We start from the raw sequence: 21,089 nt of genomic DNA on the forward strand, positions 1-21,089 counted from the left end.
TAACCCAATTTATGTACGGTCAACCAATTTTATTCCTAGACCACTATAGAACCATGTCATAATGACTTCTACGACAGTGCTTATTGAGTGATGTATGTCATGTATAGAGTAGTTAAAGCGACAAGGTTCTATAGTGGCCTAGGATTCAGATTGGTTGACTGTACAGTCACGGACTTGAACCATTGAAGTATTGACAAATAAATTAGCCTGAACCCTTAATGGCTCAACCATTAAAGTCCGTGACTTATGTCTTATATCTTACATAAAATTATATTATTGAAAATGGAAGTATTATCTTCTTATTTCAATCATCGCAAGTTCATCGAGACGTAATAATAAAAACATGGAAAGCAACTTACAATGAAGGAGCAGGTAATAGAAAAAACTACAACTTTTGATGCGTACCGACCTCTACAGCTATTCAAGTATCCATTTTCAATCCCGATCCTGGATCGTAAGTCCCATAGCTTGGATAGTGAGGGACGGGTATCGGAAGCGGTAATGAAATACTTGTTCGTTCCAAAATCGTTATATTACTTTCCTACTCGTCTACTGTTATCTGTCGTTTATGCATTCATTAACACGAATATAAGAACATACATAAATGGTTTCAAGAAAAGCCTATATTGGCTATTCCTCATAACAGCACTTGTGCTTTTAATCGCTACAACGTTACTGCGATTAATGGCTACCAACCTTACAAAATCAAAACGAATACAGTTTTAAACTAAGTGCATTGCTGCCAACTTACAAAATATTCATCTGGTTAAAAACAATTACTTCATAAGTGAGAAACACGCATGTGACACCCGTAATATAGCAACACCCATACTGTGGCCGGCTACTGTGGCCAAAATCGAGAGAAAAGTATCCAAAAATTGAATTTAGCAAGGAGCAAGTACCAGGGCCTCATGAGTTACGAGAAAGTGTCGCTGACCGGGCGGGCCGGGCGCGTAACAAGGGATGCTCGCGTATCTTAGCCATATACTTTTGCTTTGTTTACCTAAATTAAGATTTATTTTTGTTGACTCGTAGGAAAAGTATTGTATGCAACGTTGTATAGGTAAAAAATGCTCGTGGCGTATTCCCTTACAAAAACGCGTTGGTCGTATTTTTGGCACATTTTTTGTACCGATATTTTCCGACTGTGACTGTACAGAGCAAGTCCCCTATATTTATTGATGTAAGTATTTATTTATTGTATACAATGTGTTTGTCCACGTATAGTCGAGCCGGTAACCTCGTATAGTACGATGAATTTTATCGACAAATCACCCCCCATACCTATGTTTTTTCTCAACAAATTTAAAAATGCACCCTATCAAAATTTAATGGTGCCAAACACTACTGCACTCGATTAATGTACCATTATCTGTCCATTTACCTATCGCACATTTTAAAAAAAACATTCGATAGCTAATGGACTAGGGCATAAATTTGAAGCATAAATGTCACACAGAATTTTCCACAATTACTCGAGAATTAATAACAAAAAATTTTTTTTACATTTTATCATTTTTTTCGAAAACAAGGTCGTTGACCTGTACTTTTTTAATTGTTAAACGGTAGCACAGGATATCAGCTAAAAGTTGACACTAAAATGATAGATCTAGTTAAAACACTTCACAAGTTTCACGAATCCAAACAAGAACTTGTGTAATGTGCGTCGAAATAAGTTGCTTAGTTCCAAATAATAATTTCAAATTAAAATAATGGAGCTGGGACATGTTGCCAGGCAGAGTGATGGCTGGTGGGCTAAAATGCTAACGGAATGGTGGCCGCTTTCAGACGAAAGGAGTGCCTGGCGTCCGTTGGCTCGTTGGGTGGACGACATTCGGAAGACTGCGGGTCACTTCTGGATGAGACTGGCTCGGGACCGGGATAAGTGGCGTACTAGAAGAGAGGCCTATGCTCAGCAGTGGGCGATAAAAGGCTGATATGATTTTTTTTATGAATAATTCAAGCGGCGGGCAATGTTTCTTTGGAACTGTATAATGGCGAATAACTCCGATAACATAACATTACGCGTCAAGACACGCGTCTTCGTGAATGACACGATCTATACACTTAAAGCTCTGATTTCTTTTATATTTTTTCCCGTGAATTCCCGTCACCTGTGCTTACGACGGGAATACACGGCAACATTGGATTGCCGCGAGATTAACAAAAGTTTGAAAGGCCGGCACTGAACCTTGGACCGCGCATTTTCCGGCCCAGTGGCTATTGTACGCTACATTAACTAAAGGTCCACGGTCAGAGACGAGTTAAATTAAGGACTGTTAATCAGCGTTTGTTTTGTATACTATTTATTTTGTTCTACGAGTATTTCGAAAAAAAAGTTAAGTAAGGTGTATTTAGTGTTGGTAGCAACTCGAGTCTTTCGAGTCTAAATTTAAGAACTCGTCTCGTTTTTACGAGACTCAGAGCTTAAAAAACTTCTGAGTCTTTTAAATCCCGAGTCCTTTATTGAGTTTTTTTTTAAGCGCAACTCAAAAGGACTCGAGTCTCCGGATAAATACTCAGTCAACAATTTTATAGGTATTATCTAAACAATAGTAAAGTAAATAGGCGTTATTGTATGATTTATGTTATGTACATCCATGAATTTTACATAAAGACAACGCATTTCGAAGTTATTTGTAAAAAAATACAAGTTATCCGAAAAGGACTCAAGTCTGTACAAAAGACTCGAGTCTCTAATAAGTTTTAATATACATAAGCATGGTCTACAACACTTGGTAAACTTGTACTTGTGTATGTTAACATACCTTTTAGTTAAATCCGTTTATTTTATGTATGTTTTAGTGAGAGCGTTTAAGGAAGTAAGTGTTCATCTCTATATTGTTTGTACCTAACAATGTAACCTATTATCCTGTCGCATACTTCTGTTGTTTCTCCAATAAAAATTAAAAAAAAGTTGAAAATAACTAGAGTTTCATCTAAATTATGAGAGTCTAAAGAACTGAGTCGAGACTTAAAGCAGAGGACTCAAAGGACTCGAGTCTTAAACCAACACTAGGTGTATTGAAGTAAATTCGTAAGTGCGATATTTTTTTTTTAATGGAAAATATCTATAAAATTTGAAGTAGTATGCAAAATATGCTAATAGCATATAGGCTAAGTAGTTTAAGTTGTATCCTTAATTTGGAAGTCATGTTTCTTTTCTATATTGGTGAGTAATATACATATAATATTTTGTACTATATTGTATTGTACTTTGGTATGGAGTGGAACCTGCTTACACATATATTATGATGTTTTCTACATCGACGTACTGCTGTTTAATTCTAGTATTTTGGTTATCTGTCTTTATTAGTTACTGATCTCTGGCAGCGTGCATAGTAATTTATGTTTGTACATATTTTGTGTAACCTGAAAGTGAATAAAGAAATATCAGTTATACAAATACCTCTACGCTACAAAAAAGTTTGTGTTATTAGTTTACTACGTACGGTGGGCGAGAACGATAAGTTCTAGTTTAGATAAGTTCTCATTTAGATATCATTTGTATGTCGTATAATTGAGAGAAGCAGCTCGATTCGGCCAACCAATGTCACTTTGACGTTAGAAATATCGTAAATAGATCTTATTGGGATTACAGCGGAATCGAAATAAACGTCAATTTTGAGATGTCGTTTAGTTATCGATCTTTTAAAGATCTTTCCCAGATCTTAGACATGTCCTAATCATTATTCGAATCGGGCCTTGAGCAACGGTAACTTGCTCGGACGCGTGCGACGTATGTTACCTAAAATACCCGCGCCAGGTAGCGGATGCCCTAAGGTGTGTAAATAAAAGTAATCTGCTTTGAGCTAGATTCTAAGTTATAGTATACTTTTGCAACTTACTGTGAATTTTTCATATAAAAATAAGGTGATCCCAGGTTTATATTGATAGATATTAATTAATACCTTCTGTTTCAGCTTTGAAATATTTAACCTTTGAAAGCTTTATAATTTTATTAGTTTGGAGAAGCAAGATATCTATATCGTCTGGTATGGAACTGATGTTGTGGGAATACAATTATTATGATTACTAACGATCATTTAATAATAATAACAATTATAATTACAATAAAATGTTACTGTTACTGTCAATCTCTTCTATCGAATGACTTCATTTTGTCATATTGGGTCATCTGTAAACAAAACATTTAAAATTCAATACCCTCTTAAAACTGAAACCAATCATAATGCACTTCGAAAAAAATTTTTCGTCGTTTCGTTCCATGAAGGTTCACATAAACATCGCTTATTATCTAGGTCCGTGTTTCGTTCACGTTCCAGTTTCTGCCAAAACGTTGCCATAGCAACGCTTGCCATCGCAACCGCTAGATCAATAATACAAATTTACATTTCGCTTCACTGTCAAACGTGATTGTACATTATTATTCAAAAAAATCTTATCTCTAGTATTTTCCTACATTTAAATCAAAAATCTCTTTCCTAAAGTTAAACATATCGAGAAAAATGGTGATTCTCCTAGTAAAAAGAGGCGACGAAAACCAGTTCCTGTACGAAACCAACGTGAACTCTTCTGTAGACGATGTAGTAAAAGATGTGACGGCCATCTACAACGGCAGATTGAAGATCACCAGGATCTGTTACGAGATGGAGGAACTTGGCAAACATGGGACCTTCCTGCCGCTTGAGATGCAGGGATTGACTGAGGAGCAGGTAAGGAAAAAGTAGTGTTATTTATATTGACTGAAGATTAAATTTTGCGTGGCTGTGTACTGTTATGCTAGTTCGTTTAGTATGTCCAGAATATATCAAGGCCCAGGGTAGGGCAAGGCATTCTCCATACAAACCTTGTGCAAGTTTTATTCGTTAGTTTTGGCACTATAGCATTTAATTTCATTTTTTGCTTGTATATATTGGATATACGCAGAAAAATCAAAATCCATTAATGGATCCAAATGTACAAAAAGTCCACTTCAGCACGTTGTGGATTCTAGTGTCCAATAAATACGTTCAAATCCATTGATAGATCTGAATGCACAAAACGTCCACTTGGATCCGTAATGGATCCTACCAAACGGATTTTAGTGGACGGAGGGAACTTGATGTAGAAATTTTTCTTTATTAAAAAAAAAAAAAAATTATACATCAAGCCCTAGCTAACAGAAAAATAAGCATATTTACCAAAAATAGTAACTGTAGCGCAAACACAAACGAAGAAAAACGCGTACAAAGTTTGTATGGAAAGGGCTTGCCCTACCCTTCGCCTTAAGCGACACGCGCAACTTCATATCGAGCAGTGCTGATTCGTCCTTCTGTAAGGCTAAGATGGTCGACTTTTTGTCATTTGTCACCATGCCTGTCACGTTCTAACGAGTATCTAAGTGCGAAAGTGACGCATGGCATGACGGTGACCGTCGCTGGTGCGAATTACGGCAAGAGACGACATTTTCTTGCTGATGTACCAAAACTCTCAATCCGGTGTTCACTCTAAAACCGGTGGTGGTATTTAAGTGTTATAGGACCCGTACCGAATGTAAGCATTCGGTAGAACTTTTCAACAAGACTTAGTAGGTACCTATTCAAATTAAATGTGGTTACAATTTCCTATAAAAACGATTTGTAAGTACATTTTTAATAATAATACTAGTTCAGCCTAAATACGTCCCACTGCTGGGCACAGGCCTTCTCTCATGCGTGAAGGCTTGGGCTATAGTCCTCACGCTGGCCCAATGCGAGTTGGAGACTTAACCTACACCTTTGAACTTCTTCGCGGATTTATGCAGGTTTCCTCACAATGTTTTCCTTCACTGAAAACCTAGTGGGAAATATCAAATGATATTCCGTACATAAGTTCCGAAATAATAATTAGTACAGTCACGTCTGAAAATATCGGTACGAAAAATGTGCCATAAATATGTATACACTACCTTAATATATGGGCAATAAAGTCGTGTATATATATTTAAGCACTTTTTTCGTATCGATGTTTTCAGACGTGACCGTACGAGCCAAGATTTGAACCCGCGACCTCCGGATTGAAAGTTGGACACCATATCCACTAGGTCACCACCGCTTCAAGTAAATTTAGTACCTACATAAATTTTTATAATGCCATAATATTTTGACTTATAGAAAATGGTCTACTCTTATTAATCCCTAAATATGAATACTTAAAATATGCCCTTTGTGCCAATCTTGGTATTGATATTTTCAATAAAATCTAAGGAAACTTTAAGAGCTTATTTCCTTCAGCGCCTTACTTTCTCAGACGCAAAGTAGCTATTAATAAGATTGCTATAAGCAGCGCCAGGCGCTTCTAAGATTATTAAAAAGCGCTATATTTTCTTGGATTTATTTTCATACTTTAGCACGTAATTGAATTGTGAAACTAAGGTCATAACCAGTATTTATCATAGTATATTTCAATTTTATTAGGAAGGGATTTTATAGGTTCTAGTTAGACTTGCTAGCCCTCGGTATATTAACTTAGATATTTTATTATTAAAAGTGGAATATCTTATACCTTTAAACGAGCAATTCTTGTATATATATTTCCGGGATCTCGGAAACGGCTCTAACGATTTTGCTGAAATTTGGTATATGGGGGTTTTTGGGGGTAAACAATCGATCTAGATTAGTCTTATGTTTGGGAAAACGCGTGTTTTCGAGTTTTCATGCGTTTTTCTTTAGATACAGAATATGGTCGCTAATTTCGTATTGCCGGCCACTGTTCGTCTGGTCCAGCGGGTTAAGACGCGGACTGCTAAACGAGTGTTACGGGTTCGAATCTCGCCCGGTTTTGTTTTTTTTTTTATATGTTCAAGTTTATGTATATTTTTTTAATTTTTATTGTTTTAGACAAGTTTAATTTAGTAAAAAAATGTCAACCTATACACCACCATATTACAATAAATAGTTATAACCGAGCAAAGCTCGGTCGCCCAGATACTTTTATTATTAAAAGTGGAACTACTTAAAGTCTGTATAAATAAATAAATATTATAGGACATTCTTACACAGATTGACTAAGTCCTACAACAGTAAGCTCAAGAAGGCTTGTGTTGTAGAAACTCAGATAACGATAATTCTAATATACACCGTGGGCCAATTAAACCCGACAGATTTTAACCACGCATTCGTGACGTCATAAGGAGCAAAAAATTTCTTTTTTTAGGGGTTTTGGCCAAATTCGCAAAAAAATTTTTTTTTGCCGAAAAAAAAAATTCCTTTTGCGTTTTCTGCACACAACACGTTATTTATTTTTACACCTTGGTGAAAAAAAATCATTACAACGAATAAGTAAAGTTTTTTTTACAGACAAAAATTGCGAGTTTACTTTAAAATTTTAATATCTGTCAGTAGGTATGTCTAAACCAAGTCACATAGTGGCAGCGTCACAGCTAAAAGGCGTTTTTGACTAAGTTATAAAAGAAACAAATTTTCACAGAAATTGTCAATATCTCTAAAACAAGACCGATTTCAGAAAACATTGATACATTTTAGTCTCTAAATACGGTCAAGAATACACCTTTGAAATCTGTCGGGTTTAATTGGTCCACGGTTTATAAATACTTAAATATATAGAAAACACACAAAACTCTGGAACAAATATTTGTGTTAAATATTATATAAATCCCTTACTGGGATTTAAAAAAAAATAATTTAATTACCCATGCCATTTAGTTTCCTTAAATGTACTTACTCATGCACCGAAGTTAACGGAATTCAATAAAAACACGATATGTATACATATTACTTGAATCTTCATGTCAAACTTTATGTTATTTCAGAATATCTTTTTAAAAGTCTAGCGTAACTTTGTTTGTATGGAGGCGGCTATGTTGGTGTTACTCTAAAACCTATTTGTTTCAGATAAAGGAGCTAAAACTAGATGACCCCTGGGCAAAGCGCTGTGCGCCCATGGGCTACGTGGAGTGTAAAGATGATATGGGCAGGCGCTGCGGGCTCGCACCACCACCAAACCTTCAGGAGGTGCTGAAGAAAGCTGCTGAAGCGGCTAAGGAGTTTGTCCATAAGAAGCTGGTGCGTATTGACTATGACTAGATTGGCTAAAAACTAGAAGACCCCTGGGCAAAGTGCTGTGCGCCTATGGGCTATGTGGAATGTAAAGATGACATGAGCGGGCGCTGCGGGCTCACCCCACCACCGAACCTTCAGGTGCTGAAGAAAGCTGCGGAGGCGGCCAAGGAGTTTGTCCATAAGAAATTAGTAAGTATAATATTGAAAACTACTCTGCCTACGCCTTTGTCGTTAAATTGGATGAATAGTCCATCCAACCCCTTAGGGATTGAATTTCAAAGAAATTGTCCGTGGAGCATTACAACATATTTGAAGAACATACATTTTAAATTTTAACGCATTCACAGCGAACGTTTTCGTAGCGCTACACGCGCAGCCGATTTTAGCGTTTTTCCGCCAAAGCGACTACGAACAGAGCGCCCGGCGAGCGGGTTCCCGGCACTCAATGTGTTAAGTTCAATGTTCAATGGATTAGATAACAATGAACATTCAGTCTTTAAGTGACGTGAAAATAGATGCTATAAGATTTTAACTCAACGCAAGCTATGCAAAATATAAACGCAAGATTTGTATTACACGTAACAGTATGTAATAGTCACTCAGGCAGCCTTGGAAACTATGTTTTGAAGTAAATACATCTTCCAGGTGGACCACCGTAAACCGCTAACCCAGAAAGACGTGGCCCGCGCCCTAGATGAGCTCCTCGGAGCTACAAAGATCGTGTTCCCCGCTGGTCTTCCTCCTCATGACCCAGTTCGCATGGAGCTGGAGAACGTTGAAGACCTGACTGGAACGCAGGCTGCCAATGAGGTCCTGGATCCCGTAAAAGCTTGCTTATGGGCGTGCGGAAAGAAGTTGATCAGTGGGAACCTGTTGAGCGATCATTTAGGTAAGGATGTAGAACCTGATGGCTTGCTGCCATAGAAGATCTGAATGCAATGCAGTGGGCCAAAAAGGTCGTCCAGTTTAAAGTAGATCCGGAAAAAACTGATCAGTGGGAATCCGCTGAGCAAGGTACATAAATATATATATTCGCATTTCCTTAAGTCTTCCTTCCTACAATGGGCTACCATATAGAGCTGGAAAACGTGGAAGTTCTGACTACAACACAGGCTGCTAATGAAATCCTAGATCCAGTGAAGGCGTGTTTGTGGGCGTGCAGAAAGAAACTGATCAGTTGGGATCTCCTGTTGGACCATTTAGGTAAAGATATAGAATATTTTTTGTTGGTATGTTACGTTCCGTATGGAGCTGGAGAACATTGAAGATCTGAGTGGGACGTAAGCTGCTAATGAGGTTTGTGATTCAGTAAAGGCTTGTTTATTGGCGTCCGGGAAATAACTGAACTGTGAGAATCTGTTGAGTGACGAGTTGGGTAAGGATATAAAATAAAACAACATACTACTACTCTCAATACAACAACATACTCTGGTGTCTGTACTATAATTCCCATGGATAGGTACACTTTGTTTTACAATAGATTCCTCCAAAAGAACGGGTGTGAAATAATAATTCTTCCATCCCCGTTGCGTTTCAGTTGGGTCAATGCACCCTAAACTAGTTTTGGAATTCAACTTCCTGCCCTAGGGACGGAAAATTTCATAATTAAGTTAGCAGCTACATCACACAGAACTGAGGATAGTACAATCTATTTGGATTTATCCATAGCTTTATTTTTCCGAAAATATAGTTAGTCTATTAGGCAAGGGCAATATTAAAAAAAATATGTAGCAATTTTTACCGAACAGACTTATACTAATACCTAAAAATAAATCTATAAATCAAAGACGTTATTGTTTATTTTTTTACCTATCTAATATTTCCAAAAAGGAATTAACTATGTGAAAAGGGCAGTGTACAACAACATATGAAGCCTTTTTATCAATTTGACAAAGTTTTGGACCCGGGTACGTCCTTAAACTACGTCCATAAGAGAGATATGGGCATTGTGAATGTCATCTCGCTTTGTGTGGTAGGGCACAGCCAGTGGATGTCATTCCAGATCTAGAGCAGAGCCCAACTGGGGAAGTACCTCCACCTTACAGAAAACAGCAGCCAAATAACACTAGACCCTACTCATAGTGTTGTGTTCCTGCCGGTGAGTAAGGTTGCCAGAGCTCAACAAGGGGGGGGCGGGTTTAGGGTCGGCAACGCGCATGTAACTCTTCTGGAGTTGCAGGCGTACATAGGCTACGGAGACTGCTTACCATCAGGCGGGCCGTATGCTTGTTTGCCACCGACGTAGTATAAAAAAAAAGTTCTACGATCAGGGTTTTATTTTGATAAATGAACACCTGTTTTGGAAAAGTAGGAAGATTCATTAATTTCTACAGGTGAAAATATCCAGCCACAAAAAGGACATAAATATCTCAGCTTCTTGTTCCTGTCTTATTTATGACAAATATTTACCTATTTAGAAACATATTCGCGAAGCCCGTTTAACGATTGGACTGTAAAATACATTTTTCCTGTTTTGCGCGAATTCTCTAAAACCTGAACGAATGAGAAATTTCCGGGCGATCTGAGTAATTGATTAATTGTGACAGAATAAAAAATGGCCGGCGTTTAGAGTATTTTCGTGTTTCGGCGTCAAATTGTTGGTATTTAATAGATCTGAATTCCGTCTAAGCATTATATTCGTAATTTTTGTCAGTTTGTTAATTGTTATCAATGACATGTTGTTAAATGGGAGCCAATACACCTATCAAACTGCCGTACGAAATGAGAAAAACAGACAACTTTGACTTACAATCCATCTGAAAGCATTATAGTTTAAGTTACTATAACGGAACTTATTTAAATTTTCAATGAATGCCCAGAAAAAAGTCTAAGACGGCGCGCGACTCATATACAATTTTAGTTACATTGCGGACTATAGGTTACATCCAATTTAGCTGACCGAACAAATATCGCGATGTAATGAAACTCGCGTGTGAGTTCTCGCGCCGTCTAAATGAGCCCTAGGGAAATACACGAGCAAAAATGCATTACATACTAACAACATTAACTTGGATAACCTCACCTAGGTAACCACATTGAACGAATGTAATTATCTTAGGTGGATCCAATCCAACACGATTTATATGTGATTTTTGTGGACAAATATGTTAACTTGTTTGACGACCGGTTTGGCCTAGTGGGTCACTACCAACTAGGCCAAACCGGTCGTCAAACAAGGGTCACTACCCTGCCTACGAAGCTGATGGTCCCGGGTTCAAATCCTGGTAAGGGCATTTATTCGTGTGATGAGCATGGATATTTGTTCCTGAGTCATGGGTGTTTTCTATGTATTTAAGTATTTATAAATATTTATATATTATATATATCGTTGTCTAAGTACCCTCGACACAAGCCTTATTGAGCTTACTGTGGGACTTAGTCAATTTGTGTAATAATGTCGTATAATATTTATTTATTTATTTAACTTCGAGCGCCTGATGAATTATTACTCAAAGATCTTTCTGGAGCCGTAAAACATCGTGTATTGAAAAACGCCAATAGAAAACTAAAAATGTGTCGGGATGACATAAGAGTTGAGTAATAATATGTACGAGTCCGTAAGTTTTCTCTTGTTTGCAGGCAAGAACGACAAAACCAGAGTGACCGTAAAGCTATGCTCTTCATCTGAACACGCGCCCGGGCGAGAGCCAGTCCTGTCAGAAGATGAACGTAAGCAGCTCATGCTGCATGCATACAGGTAACAGTAACACTTACTATGAACCTTATGTCTTTGTAATAAGACTTTGGAATGGTCAATTAAATTTGGAAGATAGTAGTAACAGGAACTCACAAACTGACCATTTCTGACTGAAACTTTACGAATTATCACTAGGCATCGGAGTTTTTATCGCATGGTAACACTAATAGCTAGCTATGGAGTCGACATTAGCAATAAAATTCAACTCATACTCATACTCATTAATCTATTTAATAAGTGATTTTAATATTATAACTAAGAACTAGAACTTAGACGAGTTATATACTATACTTTAATTTTGTCGTTGATTATATAAATATTACAAATAAGAATTACTATTTTTTGTATTGATTATATTACGAAATTTCATTAAAAAAACAATATGTATATTAAAATCACTAATTAAATAAGTAAATGAGTATGAGTATGAATATGAGTTGAATTTTATTGCTAATGTTGACTAATAGCGAGCAATGGAGTCGACTCCGACCAGGGTCTGCCACCTTGTGGCCTGAATCGGAACCATAAACATGTACATTTACACGTCACGTGTTTTCTTATGCATAGTAGGTTCTGCCATCTTGTGGGCTACATCGGAACAATAAACATCACATTTACGCCTAGCGCCAAAAATCTGACGGCTCCTGTGCTGCCTCCTACAGTTCATGCACGCTCCCTATTAGTCTTACCATGCGATAAAAACTCCGATGTCTAATTATCACTTTACGGCGTCTGATTTACCTGTGGTAAAGTATCATACTTTAGATGTCAATGCAATGAGCAAAAACGAAATTCATCATCATCATTTATCGCCCACAGCTGAGCATAGGCCTCTCATACGCCACTTGTCCCGCGGGTTCTAACCTAATCTCACCCAGAAGTAACCCGCAATCTTCCAAATGTCTGAAAAGAAAGTTTCTTTAAGAAACTGATCTAATGATTGTAGTCGGAAGCTAGCCTAAAGAACCCTTCAACGGAAAACACAACATGGAGTTTTCAAAATCATATGAAAGTTCTTACTGATGATTTAAGAGACACGCAAAGAACTTGAAGTACAGATAGCAATAAAAGCATGTATCAGAAACATATTAATGACAGTTTCTGTAAACTTGTATAAACAATCTACTATCTATCTACAGGAAACAGGAGGAATGGAAGAAGTTAGAGCAAGACGATGATGACCACTACCTGGACTCCAAGTGGGCTGACGGCCAGGGTCTGAAGAGGGCGTTCCATGGCCTGAATGACATCTCTTGGAAGCCTGTTGTTAGGAAGTAGATTTTTGATTTTAAGATGTAGCGGAGGAATTTCAGAGAAAAGTGTACCATTAACTTTTTTTTGATAGGACTCTTGGGCAATTTGGATCACGAAAATTATTGATTAAAACAAAGATAAATATTATCCCTAGTTTTTCATAAGAATTTTTGGTGTTAGTTTTGTGATGGTCCGTATAAAATGCATGTAAAAATGCGCCACAAAACAAACACTCAGAGTAGAAAACAAACTAATTGATAGTTTTATGAAAAAAAGGAAATGGTACACTTTTTTCTCAAAATGCTCATAGATCTACGTTCTTAGGGCAAACGGGGCAATATACTTATGTTGTTTAATACATTACGCAATTATGTGGATATTTATCAACTTATGAAACTAGTTTTGTTATAAGTACTTTAATTAGCATTGTATTATTTCTTTTGAATTAAATACATACTTTAGTTGTAGTTGAGAGTATTTTATCATATTCAATGTTACCAGGACTTTATGTACTCCCTTACTAAATAATTAATAAATAAAATAAAAATAAAAATTATTTATTCTCAGACAATTAATACAGTCCATATTTGTTAGTATCAACTTACAACCTATGTTATGTTACCTTCCGCACAATAAATTACATAAATTAAATTAGGTAACTTACACACTTTAGATTGCTGATTATCTTGGCCGATTTACCGAACTGCACGTTTGTGAACATGCAATTCGATAAATCGTCCCAAAATACCGGAATCTAACCGCTCGGCTATCATTTTCAGGATCCCGTTGGTGCTCCCGCGTATACGGTGTACCACTGATGCATTCTTTTTTCGCATAATAGCATACAAATCATCTACGTCATGTGCGTCCGCAAACATGCCAGAAGCACTACAGTATCGCGGAAGCCTCAACAGGGCCCTGAAAACGTTGTTATACTGGACCCTCAGAGAGTCAAAGGATTTCTGCTTAAAATTAGCCCACGAATTAATTCATGTCTATATTTCACCACAGCTTATCTTTGTCTCATCTTTTCACATGGTATAAATCATTTAAGACTTTGATTTATAAAGTATTGACAATTATCCCACAGCGGAAGTTCACCATGCAAAAGGAAGTAAAACTATTTGCATGGCCATGTAGAAGAAAAAATGACTAACCAATTTTGGATAACTTGCATTTACCAGACTAAACAAGTGCCATCTGTCACTTAAAATATTTCAAAGCCTAGCTATAAATTTGTTGACGTCGAGCACGGATTGAAATGGAATGGCCGCCGCCGTCACGTTGGACCATTGATCATTCCGATGGACGCCACGTGACTGATGCTAATTGATGCGTTTGAACCATTAGATATTTGTTACATTTTGTCAGGTTTGAGGCGACGGGAAGCTGAATCAGAGGGCCTACCGCGGACACCGAAACTTGCAAATTGCGGGCATATTTCTTTGTCACTCTAATTACGGCTTAATTCGAGTAAAAGAAAAATATGCTTCCGGAGACACTAAGCGCGCGGTAGGCACTTCGGAACGAAAACCATATTTTTTCCTCTTTTTAACGCGCTTTTATTAAGTTGACCTGTATGTAGCTAACTATGTAATGGAATCTAAGGTAACTAATTTAACCATCTTCCAAGGATCGTAGCGTCATGAAAATTGGCAGCTGTATGTAGTTGTGAGATTGAAGACCTAGTGGCTGAACCTAACATCATGGGAGAAAGTAAAGCCCACAGACTCCGTTGGTTGGGCCACGTTGAGAGAATGGACGAAGATCGGAACGTAAAAAGAGCGTACCTGGGTCGCCTAGCAGGAGGACGTCCTATCGGACGCCCTAGGTATCGCTGGAGCGACATGGTGGAGGCGGATCTGCGCGAGCTTCGAGGCGACAATTGGCGAGAGGTCGCACAGGACCGAGAAAACTGGCGCTGTCTTGTGTCGGAGGCCAAGTCTCATTTTGGGTCGCTGAGCCAACGGAGTAAGTAAGTATGTAGTTCTCATAACAATACAATAATATGGTACTGTTGAATTGATCTGATGATGGTGCCAGCAGATATGAACTGGAACTTCATGATGAATCATCGTATCATAGCTGTGTTTGGATTTGTTAGAAAAGTCTTGTAATTAACTTTGACTACGATTAGGTTTCAAGGTCTGATGATGAAGCCGGAAGATAGGCACTGGCATTCCATGATGGAATATCGTATCATAAGCGTGTTTTTCTAGTGTTTTTTAAACTATTAATTTTTTCTTTATTTATTTTGAAGACCGGTATGGCCTAGTGACCCTGCCTACGAAGCTGATGGTCCCGGGTTCAAATCCTGGTAAGGGCATTTATTCGTGTGATGAGCATGGTTATTTGTTCCTGAGTCATGGGTGTTTTCTGTGTATTTAAGTATTTATAAATATTCATATATTATATATATCGTTGTCTATGTACCCTCAACACAAGCCTTATTGAGTCGCGGGCTTAAACCCCGAATCGTACAGTCGCCATCAGATATATCCGAGCCACCGAGGTTCTCAAAAATATCAGAATACGCCTTGACAATAGAGTAAGCGGTCACCGCAGCCTATGGACGCCTGAAATTCCAGAGGTGTTATATGCGCGTTGCCACATAAAGCGAAATGACATTCACAGTGCCCATACTTCTCCTTTGAACGTAGTTTATGGACATCCCGAGTATGTTACTTGTTTTACTATTTAGTACCTGGGCGACCGAGCTTTGCTCGGTTATAACTATTTATTGTAATATGGTGGTGTATAGGTGATAATCGTAACTACATTTTTTACTAAATTAAACTTGTCTAAAACAATAAAAATTAAAAAATTACATATAAACTTGAACATATAAAAAAAAAAAAACAAAAGTTAGTCACCGGGCGAGATTCGAACCCGTAACACTCGTTTAGAAGTCCGCGTCTTAACCCGCTGGACCAGTCGGACAGTGACCGGCAACACGAAATTAGCGACCATATTCTGCGTCGAAAGAAAAACGCATGAAAACTCGAAAACACGCGTTTTCCCAAACATCTAGATCGGTTGTGTACCCCCAAAAACCCCCATATACCAAATTTCAGCGAAATCGTTAGAGCCGTTTCCGAGATCACAGAAATATATATATATATATATATATATATATATATATATATATATATATATATATATATATATATATATATATATTTATATACAAGAATTGTTCGTTTAAAGGTATAAGATTAGTCTTTGCCATGTACCAACCCTGGTTTTCCCTGCACCATTACATAAATCACTAACTCGACTTTAAGAAATTCAAACAGCAACAACCGACAGGTTATGATACGTATGATAGACGATAGTTTGTACGTGGATATTAGTGGGCGTACGTATCATAAAGCTCTGCAAATTACTGGTGGGCCTACATGATCAATGATGTCAAACGGGACATACGGACGGAGAGAATGATGAACGTTTCAAATCGGAAAGAAACAAGACGCGACATGCAGGTTCTGCCATGAGTCAGAGGAGACTGCAATGCACATTCTCTACTCCTGTGGACCACTAATGTCAAAAAGAAGTACCCACCTAGGGCGGCACGTATTGCAACCCTATGAGGTACAGAACATTACGGCCCAAAGAATCTGGAATTTCCTGGATTCAACGGGCATCAGTAATGAACTTTAAAGGGCTGTCACAATAGACCAATGCCTGGTCGACGTGGCATTCAAAGGCCCACAAACTACAATAATAATAATAATAATGATGAACGTCAAACAAGAAAATTATTCAAATTTCCATTTGTTTGTGCTGTATATTTGGAGCTGAAGAAAATGTTTTTAAAAAAATACAAAAGGACTAAACTTCAGTCGGTTCGGACCCATATCATATAAAGAAAAGGGACTAATCGAAATATGACCTAGACCGATTCCTTTTACCCAATATTTTGAAAAAAAACAATACATAATGTAACTCGAGTAGTTTTCAATTGATTGATTGAGTTTTCAGTGACAAACGAAATTTGTTCCTGGCTTTAAATATGCTTTTCTTATGCATGCACCTTAACTTACATATAATTGGGTACCTGGGACAGCTAGAAGAACCAACCGGACCCGGGTACGTCCTTAAACTACCTCCAAAAGAGAGGTATGGGCATTGTGAATGTCATCTCGCTTTGTGTGGTAGGGCACAGCCAGTGGATGTCATACCAGATCTAGAGCAGAGCCCGACTGGGGAAGTACCTCCACCTTACAGAAAACAGCAGCCAAATAACACTAGACCCTACTCATAGTGTTGTGTTCCTGCCGGTGAGTAAGGTTGCCAGAGCTCAACGAGGGGAGGGTGGGTATAAGGTGGGCAACGTGCATGTAACTCCTCTGGAGTTGCAGGCGTACATAGGCTACGGAGACTGCTTACCATCAGGCGGGCCGTATGCTTGTTTGCCACCGACGTAGTATTAAAAAAAAAACCTCTACATTCAAAGATAATTCAAAGGGAGAGCAGCATTGACACTCGGCCGTACACTCGGCTCTCCACAAAATGTCATGAGCGAGCCCTTAGATTCTCCGGACATGACTGTACGCGGTCTTCAATGCATGATGTGGAGAAACATATTATTATAAATTAAAGGTGAGAAATGGCTCGGAGTGGGGCACGTATGAGATGACCGAACACTATAAAGAGGTCGACTGGCGGCAGTCTGCACCATGCAGTCAACATCATGGCTTATAATCTCACAAAGTGGAAACAAATTTTATGTAGCAGCGACAGCAATAAATAAACGAGAAAGAAAAAGAGACATCTACGAAATCAGTCAATTAAAAAAAAACTATGAATAATGCAACATATTGTCATCAAACTCGTTTGTTACCATAGAAATAGGATAGTATAGAACGACTGTCAAACTTGGAAAGTGTGACCAAAAATGAAATGCAAGTGTGTGCGTAAATTGACTATGTGCGGACAAAAATAGTGATGTCATGCTACAACATATTAATAATCTATCGATGTTTAACTGCTTTATCGACTACTTTTTCAAATGTGTTTGAAAAAGTTGAAAATGATAAAGTTGAAGTTGTTTGAAAATGTGTTCGCAAAGAGTTAACTTACCAAAGAAAATTTGAATTTTGCGCCTTTTCCTGCTGACAACTTGGGTTGGATGTGTATACGCTGTGTACAAGTATACGCTGTCTTGTGTTTCCTTGTGTTGGTGGCAAAGCCTTGGAAAAGTGGTTAAAAATGTAAGTACTGTGTTGGAAAGTGAAGTTTAAATTTATCGCTAAACATGTACACGTTCAAAAAAGGTATTATAACAATCGTTATTATTTTAAGTCGGTTATAAAGGTAATATCTTAATGATGTCTTGTGAACAACTAATTCCATACCTACTAATATACCGACAAGTTATCGATACAGTCATATGAACATTTTGTCAAGCCCTAGCGTAAAGTAACAGTTTAGGTTTTTACACAAAATATTCTAAATTATTGACTAATATGATGAAATATTAACACACAATTGAAGAAAAACTTATAATGAACTGTTATAATTGGTTTTTTAAACTTTTTATGCTGTTAATTTGATAAAATATCGTTACGAAAATTTCGCTAGGAATATCATAATTACCTGTGAAATGAGTATTTTCCTTGGTTTTTTGGCCCTGAAATACTACAACCCGGCACACAACATGACACCATCGTCACTGAATTACTTAATGTATAATGTTCTTTTTGATTCGCTTATATTTTTCACGTTAAAAAATACGGCAATATGATTTTGGCCGCCTCGGCCGCCTTCGAACTCAAAATTGGTTACGTTTTCTCCTATGTAGTCTGCCTCTTTTGCACTTATGGCTTGTTCATATACGTCATGGCTTCCCTTTCGCACACTTCATCTGTCTGTCAAGCGAAGCGACTGACATGTCTCTGTTTGTTACAAAATCTTGATTTTTATTTATTCTCTAGAAAGCCACATTATTTTGAAACACTGTATATTAACACGTACGAAAGACATAGCCAGCGTCACGTACTAGATTAGTCTGACTCAGCTCATAAAGTCTGAAGTTCCCTGCTACAATGTATATGATATTGATTAAGTTTAACTTAACTTTCATACTTGACACTGTGCGCAAGAATTACATGAATGATATGTCATTTTTACGTTTCGAAGTATGGAAGGTGGAGGTAAGGAAAGAAATCTCCATATACCAAAAAGTGTCATCAAAAAACCTTAAATAGGTGGCGCTACAATACCTAGAGTACTTGAACAAAGAATCAAATCATAGACAGCGCACTTCACTCCGTCAATAACGCCTAGGTTCTTAGCTACTCTAGCGCTACTCTGGAGAGATTTGGAACTATTATTTATAACTGACAGCTGGACACTTTTGCAACACGACCTATGAAATATGGACGGTAGAGAAGGATGGTCTTATAGACTCCATACTTCGAAATATGGAGTGTGTATTTAAGAGGAGAGAAATCTCTTATGATAGAATTGTTGCAAAAGTGTCCAGCTGTCAGCTATAAATAATAGTTCCAAATCTCTCCAGAGTAGCGCTAGAGTAGCTAAGAACCTAGGCGTTATTGACGGAGTGAAGTGCGCTCTCTATGATTTCTTTTTTTTTTTAAGTATTCTAGGTATTGTAGCGCCATCTGTTTAAGGTTTTTTGTCTGACACTTTTTGGTACATGGAGATTGTACCTTCTATAATTATCTGTACCCCTAGTGTAAATATATTCGACAGCGAAACGTGACGTACGCGTTTGCGTTAAGTCCCATCTTGTATGGGATTTTGAGTTTCCAAAACGTACCGCTTGGCGCGCTGTTTCTAAATCCCATACAAAATTAGACTTAACGCTAAGGCGTACGTCACGCCACGCTATCGAATAAATTTACACTAGGGGTTCTGGTGCGCAAAAAAGTCAGCCGTCCGCCACGCCAATGTGTATGATCTTTTATCGCGGTGTTAAAGCCATGCGTCATTCTTATGATTCCTTTCGCGTCATTTTCTAACCCGACCGGTGATCCATCATTAGCGTCATTTATATGAAAGGGGAGCGTGTTTCTTCGGTATTTGCTTTTGTGTGTTTTGGCGTAAGAAATATACGTTTCTTTTTTTTACTTAGCTGCTTACGGGCTATTTTGTTAAAAGTTGCTACATTCGTTTTTTTAAGATTTGGGATTTTTTATTGTACTGTCACACAAAAATGATAACGGAGTAGAATAAAAATTCGTGGGAAACTTTCTCCTATCAGACCTTCTAGGCATGAATGGCGTTCTCGCGCGCGAGTCCATACTTGAAGTCGCGCCAGATTTATAAAGTCGCGCGCGAGAACGCAACCCATGCTGGCGGTCAGGATCGAAAGTTCTTCATTCTGAATAAAGAAAGGTTATTTATGCGAATAGGCTTTATGCTCCTTACACTTGTACCTACAACCTACACAGGTAGTAATTAGGAAGCTCATTAGCGAAGCTGGGATGATTATGAGAGGCTTCTTTCCGGATTGGGTTTAATTCTAATTTCTTTGAATGACATGCCGATGATACGAGGAATAAGCATTGATCTATATCGCAATCGCAATCAGTACCACGCAACCAAAACATAGTAAGCGCCGTGAAATTCATAGCGCTTACGCGTTTAGGTCGCAAGATTCACGCTCGGCTTCCGTAGTTTGCTGTGGACCAACAATAACACATGGCGCAAAATACTGTTTCTCCGGTTCTATACCTACGTAATAATAATAGTTTAATGGGAATATGCCAGACTTTTAGTAGATATTAGGGCTCATACGGAACTTGTATGAGAGCAGACTTTTATCACGTTTAAAAAAAATATCTATATACATAATAATATTAGTTTTCGTTTGTGTTTAAAATTTCGTTCAAACCGTATTGCTATTTATTCATAACGTATCCGTAAGATTATTATTATTAAAGCTTATTTATTCAGTGTTTTATTTGACGATCGGTTTGGCCTAGTGGGTGGTGACCCTGCCTACGAAGCTGATGGTCCCGGGTTCAAATCCTGGTAAGGGCATTTATTTGTGTGATGAGCATGGATATTTGTTCCTGAGTCATGGGTGTTTTCTATTTATTTAAGTATTTATAAATATTTATATATTAAATATATCGTTGTCTAAGTACCCTCAACACAAGCCTTAT

The 21,089-nt window shown here is 37.7% G+C and overlaps 2 protein-coding genes across 7 annotated transcripts in view; one reads left to right on the top strand and one right to left on the bottom strand.

Moving 5' to 3' along the window:
* The window catches only part of LOC133516567 (protein madd-4), a 651,682-nt gene that overhangs the window by 165,926 nt on the left and 464,667 nt on the right, over nt 1–21,089 (bottom strand). The gene's annotated exons all lie outside the window — the stretch shown is intronic.
* LOC133516561 (cilia- and flagella-associated protein 298-A) lies at nt 4,254–13,421 on the top strand. The gene is made up of 5 exons (XM_061849553.1): nt 4,254–4,676; nt 7,836–8,006; nt 8,649–8,892; nt 11,583–11,700; nt 12,840–13,421. The coding sequence occupies exons 1-5, from the start codon at nt 4,470–4,472 to the stop codon at nt 12,976–12,978; spliced, it is 879 nt and encodes a 292-aa protein (XP_061705537.1). The 5' UTR covers nt 4,254–4,469; the 3' UTR covers nt 12,979–13,421.

The sequence above is a fragment of the Cydia pomonella genome, chromosome 3 (assembly GCF_033807575.1).
Source record: "Cydia pomonella isolate Wapato2018A chromosome 3, ilCydPomo1, whole genome shotgun sequence".
NCBI classification, from domain to species: Eukaryota; Metazoa; Arthropoda; class Insecta; order Lepidoptera; family Tortricidae; genus Cydia; species Cydia pomonella.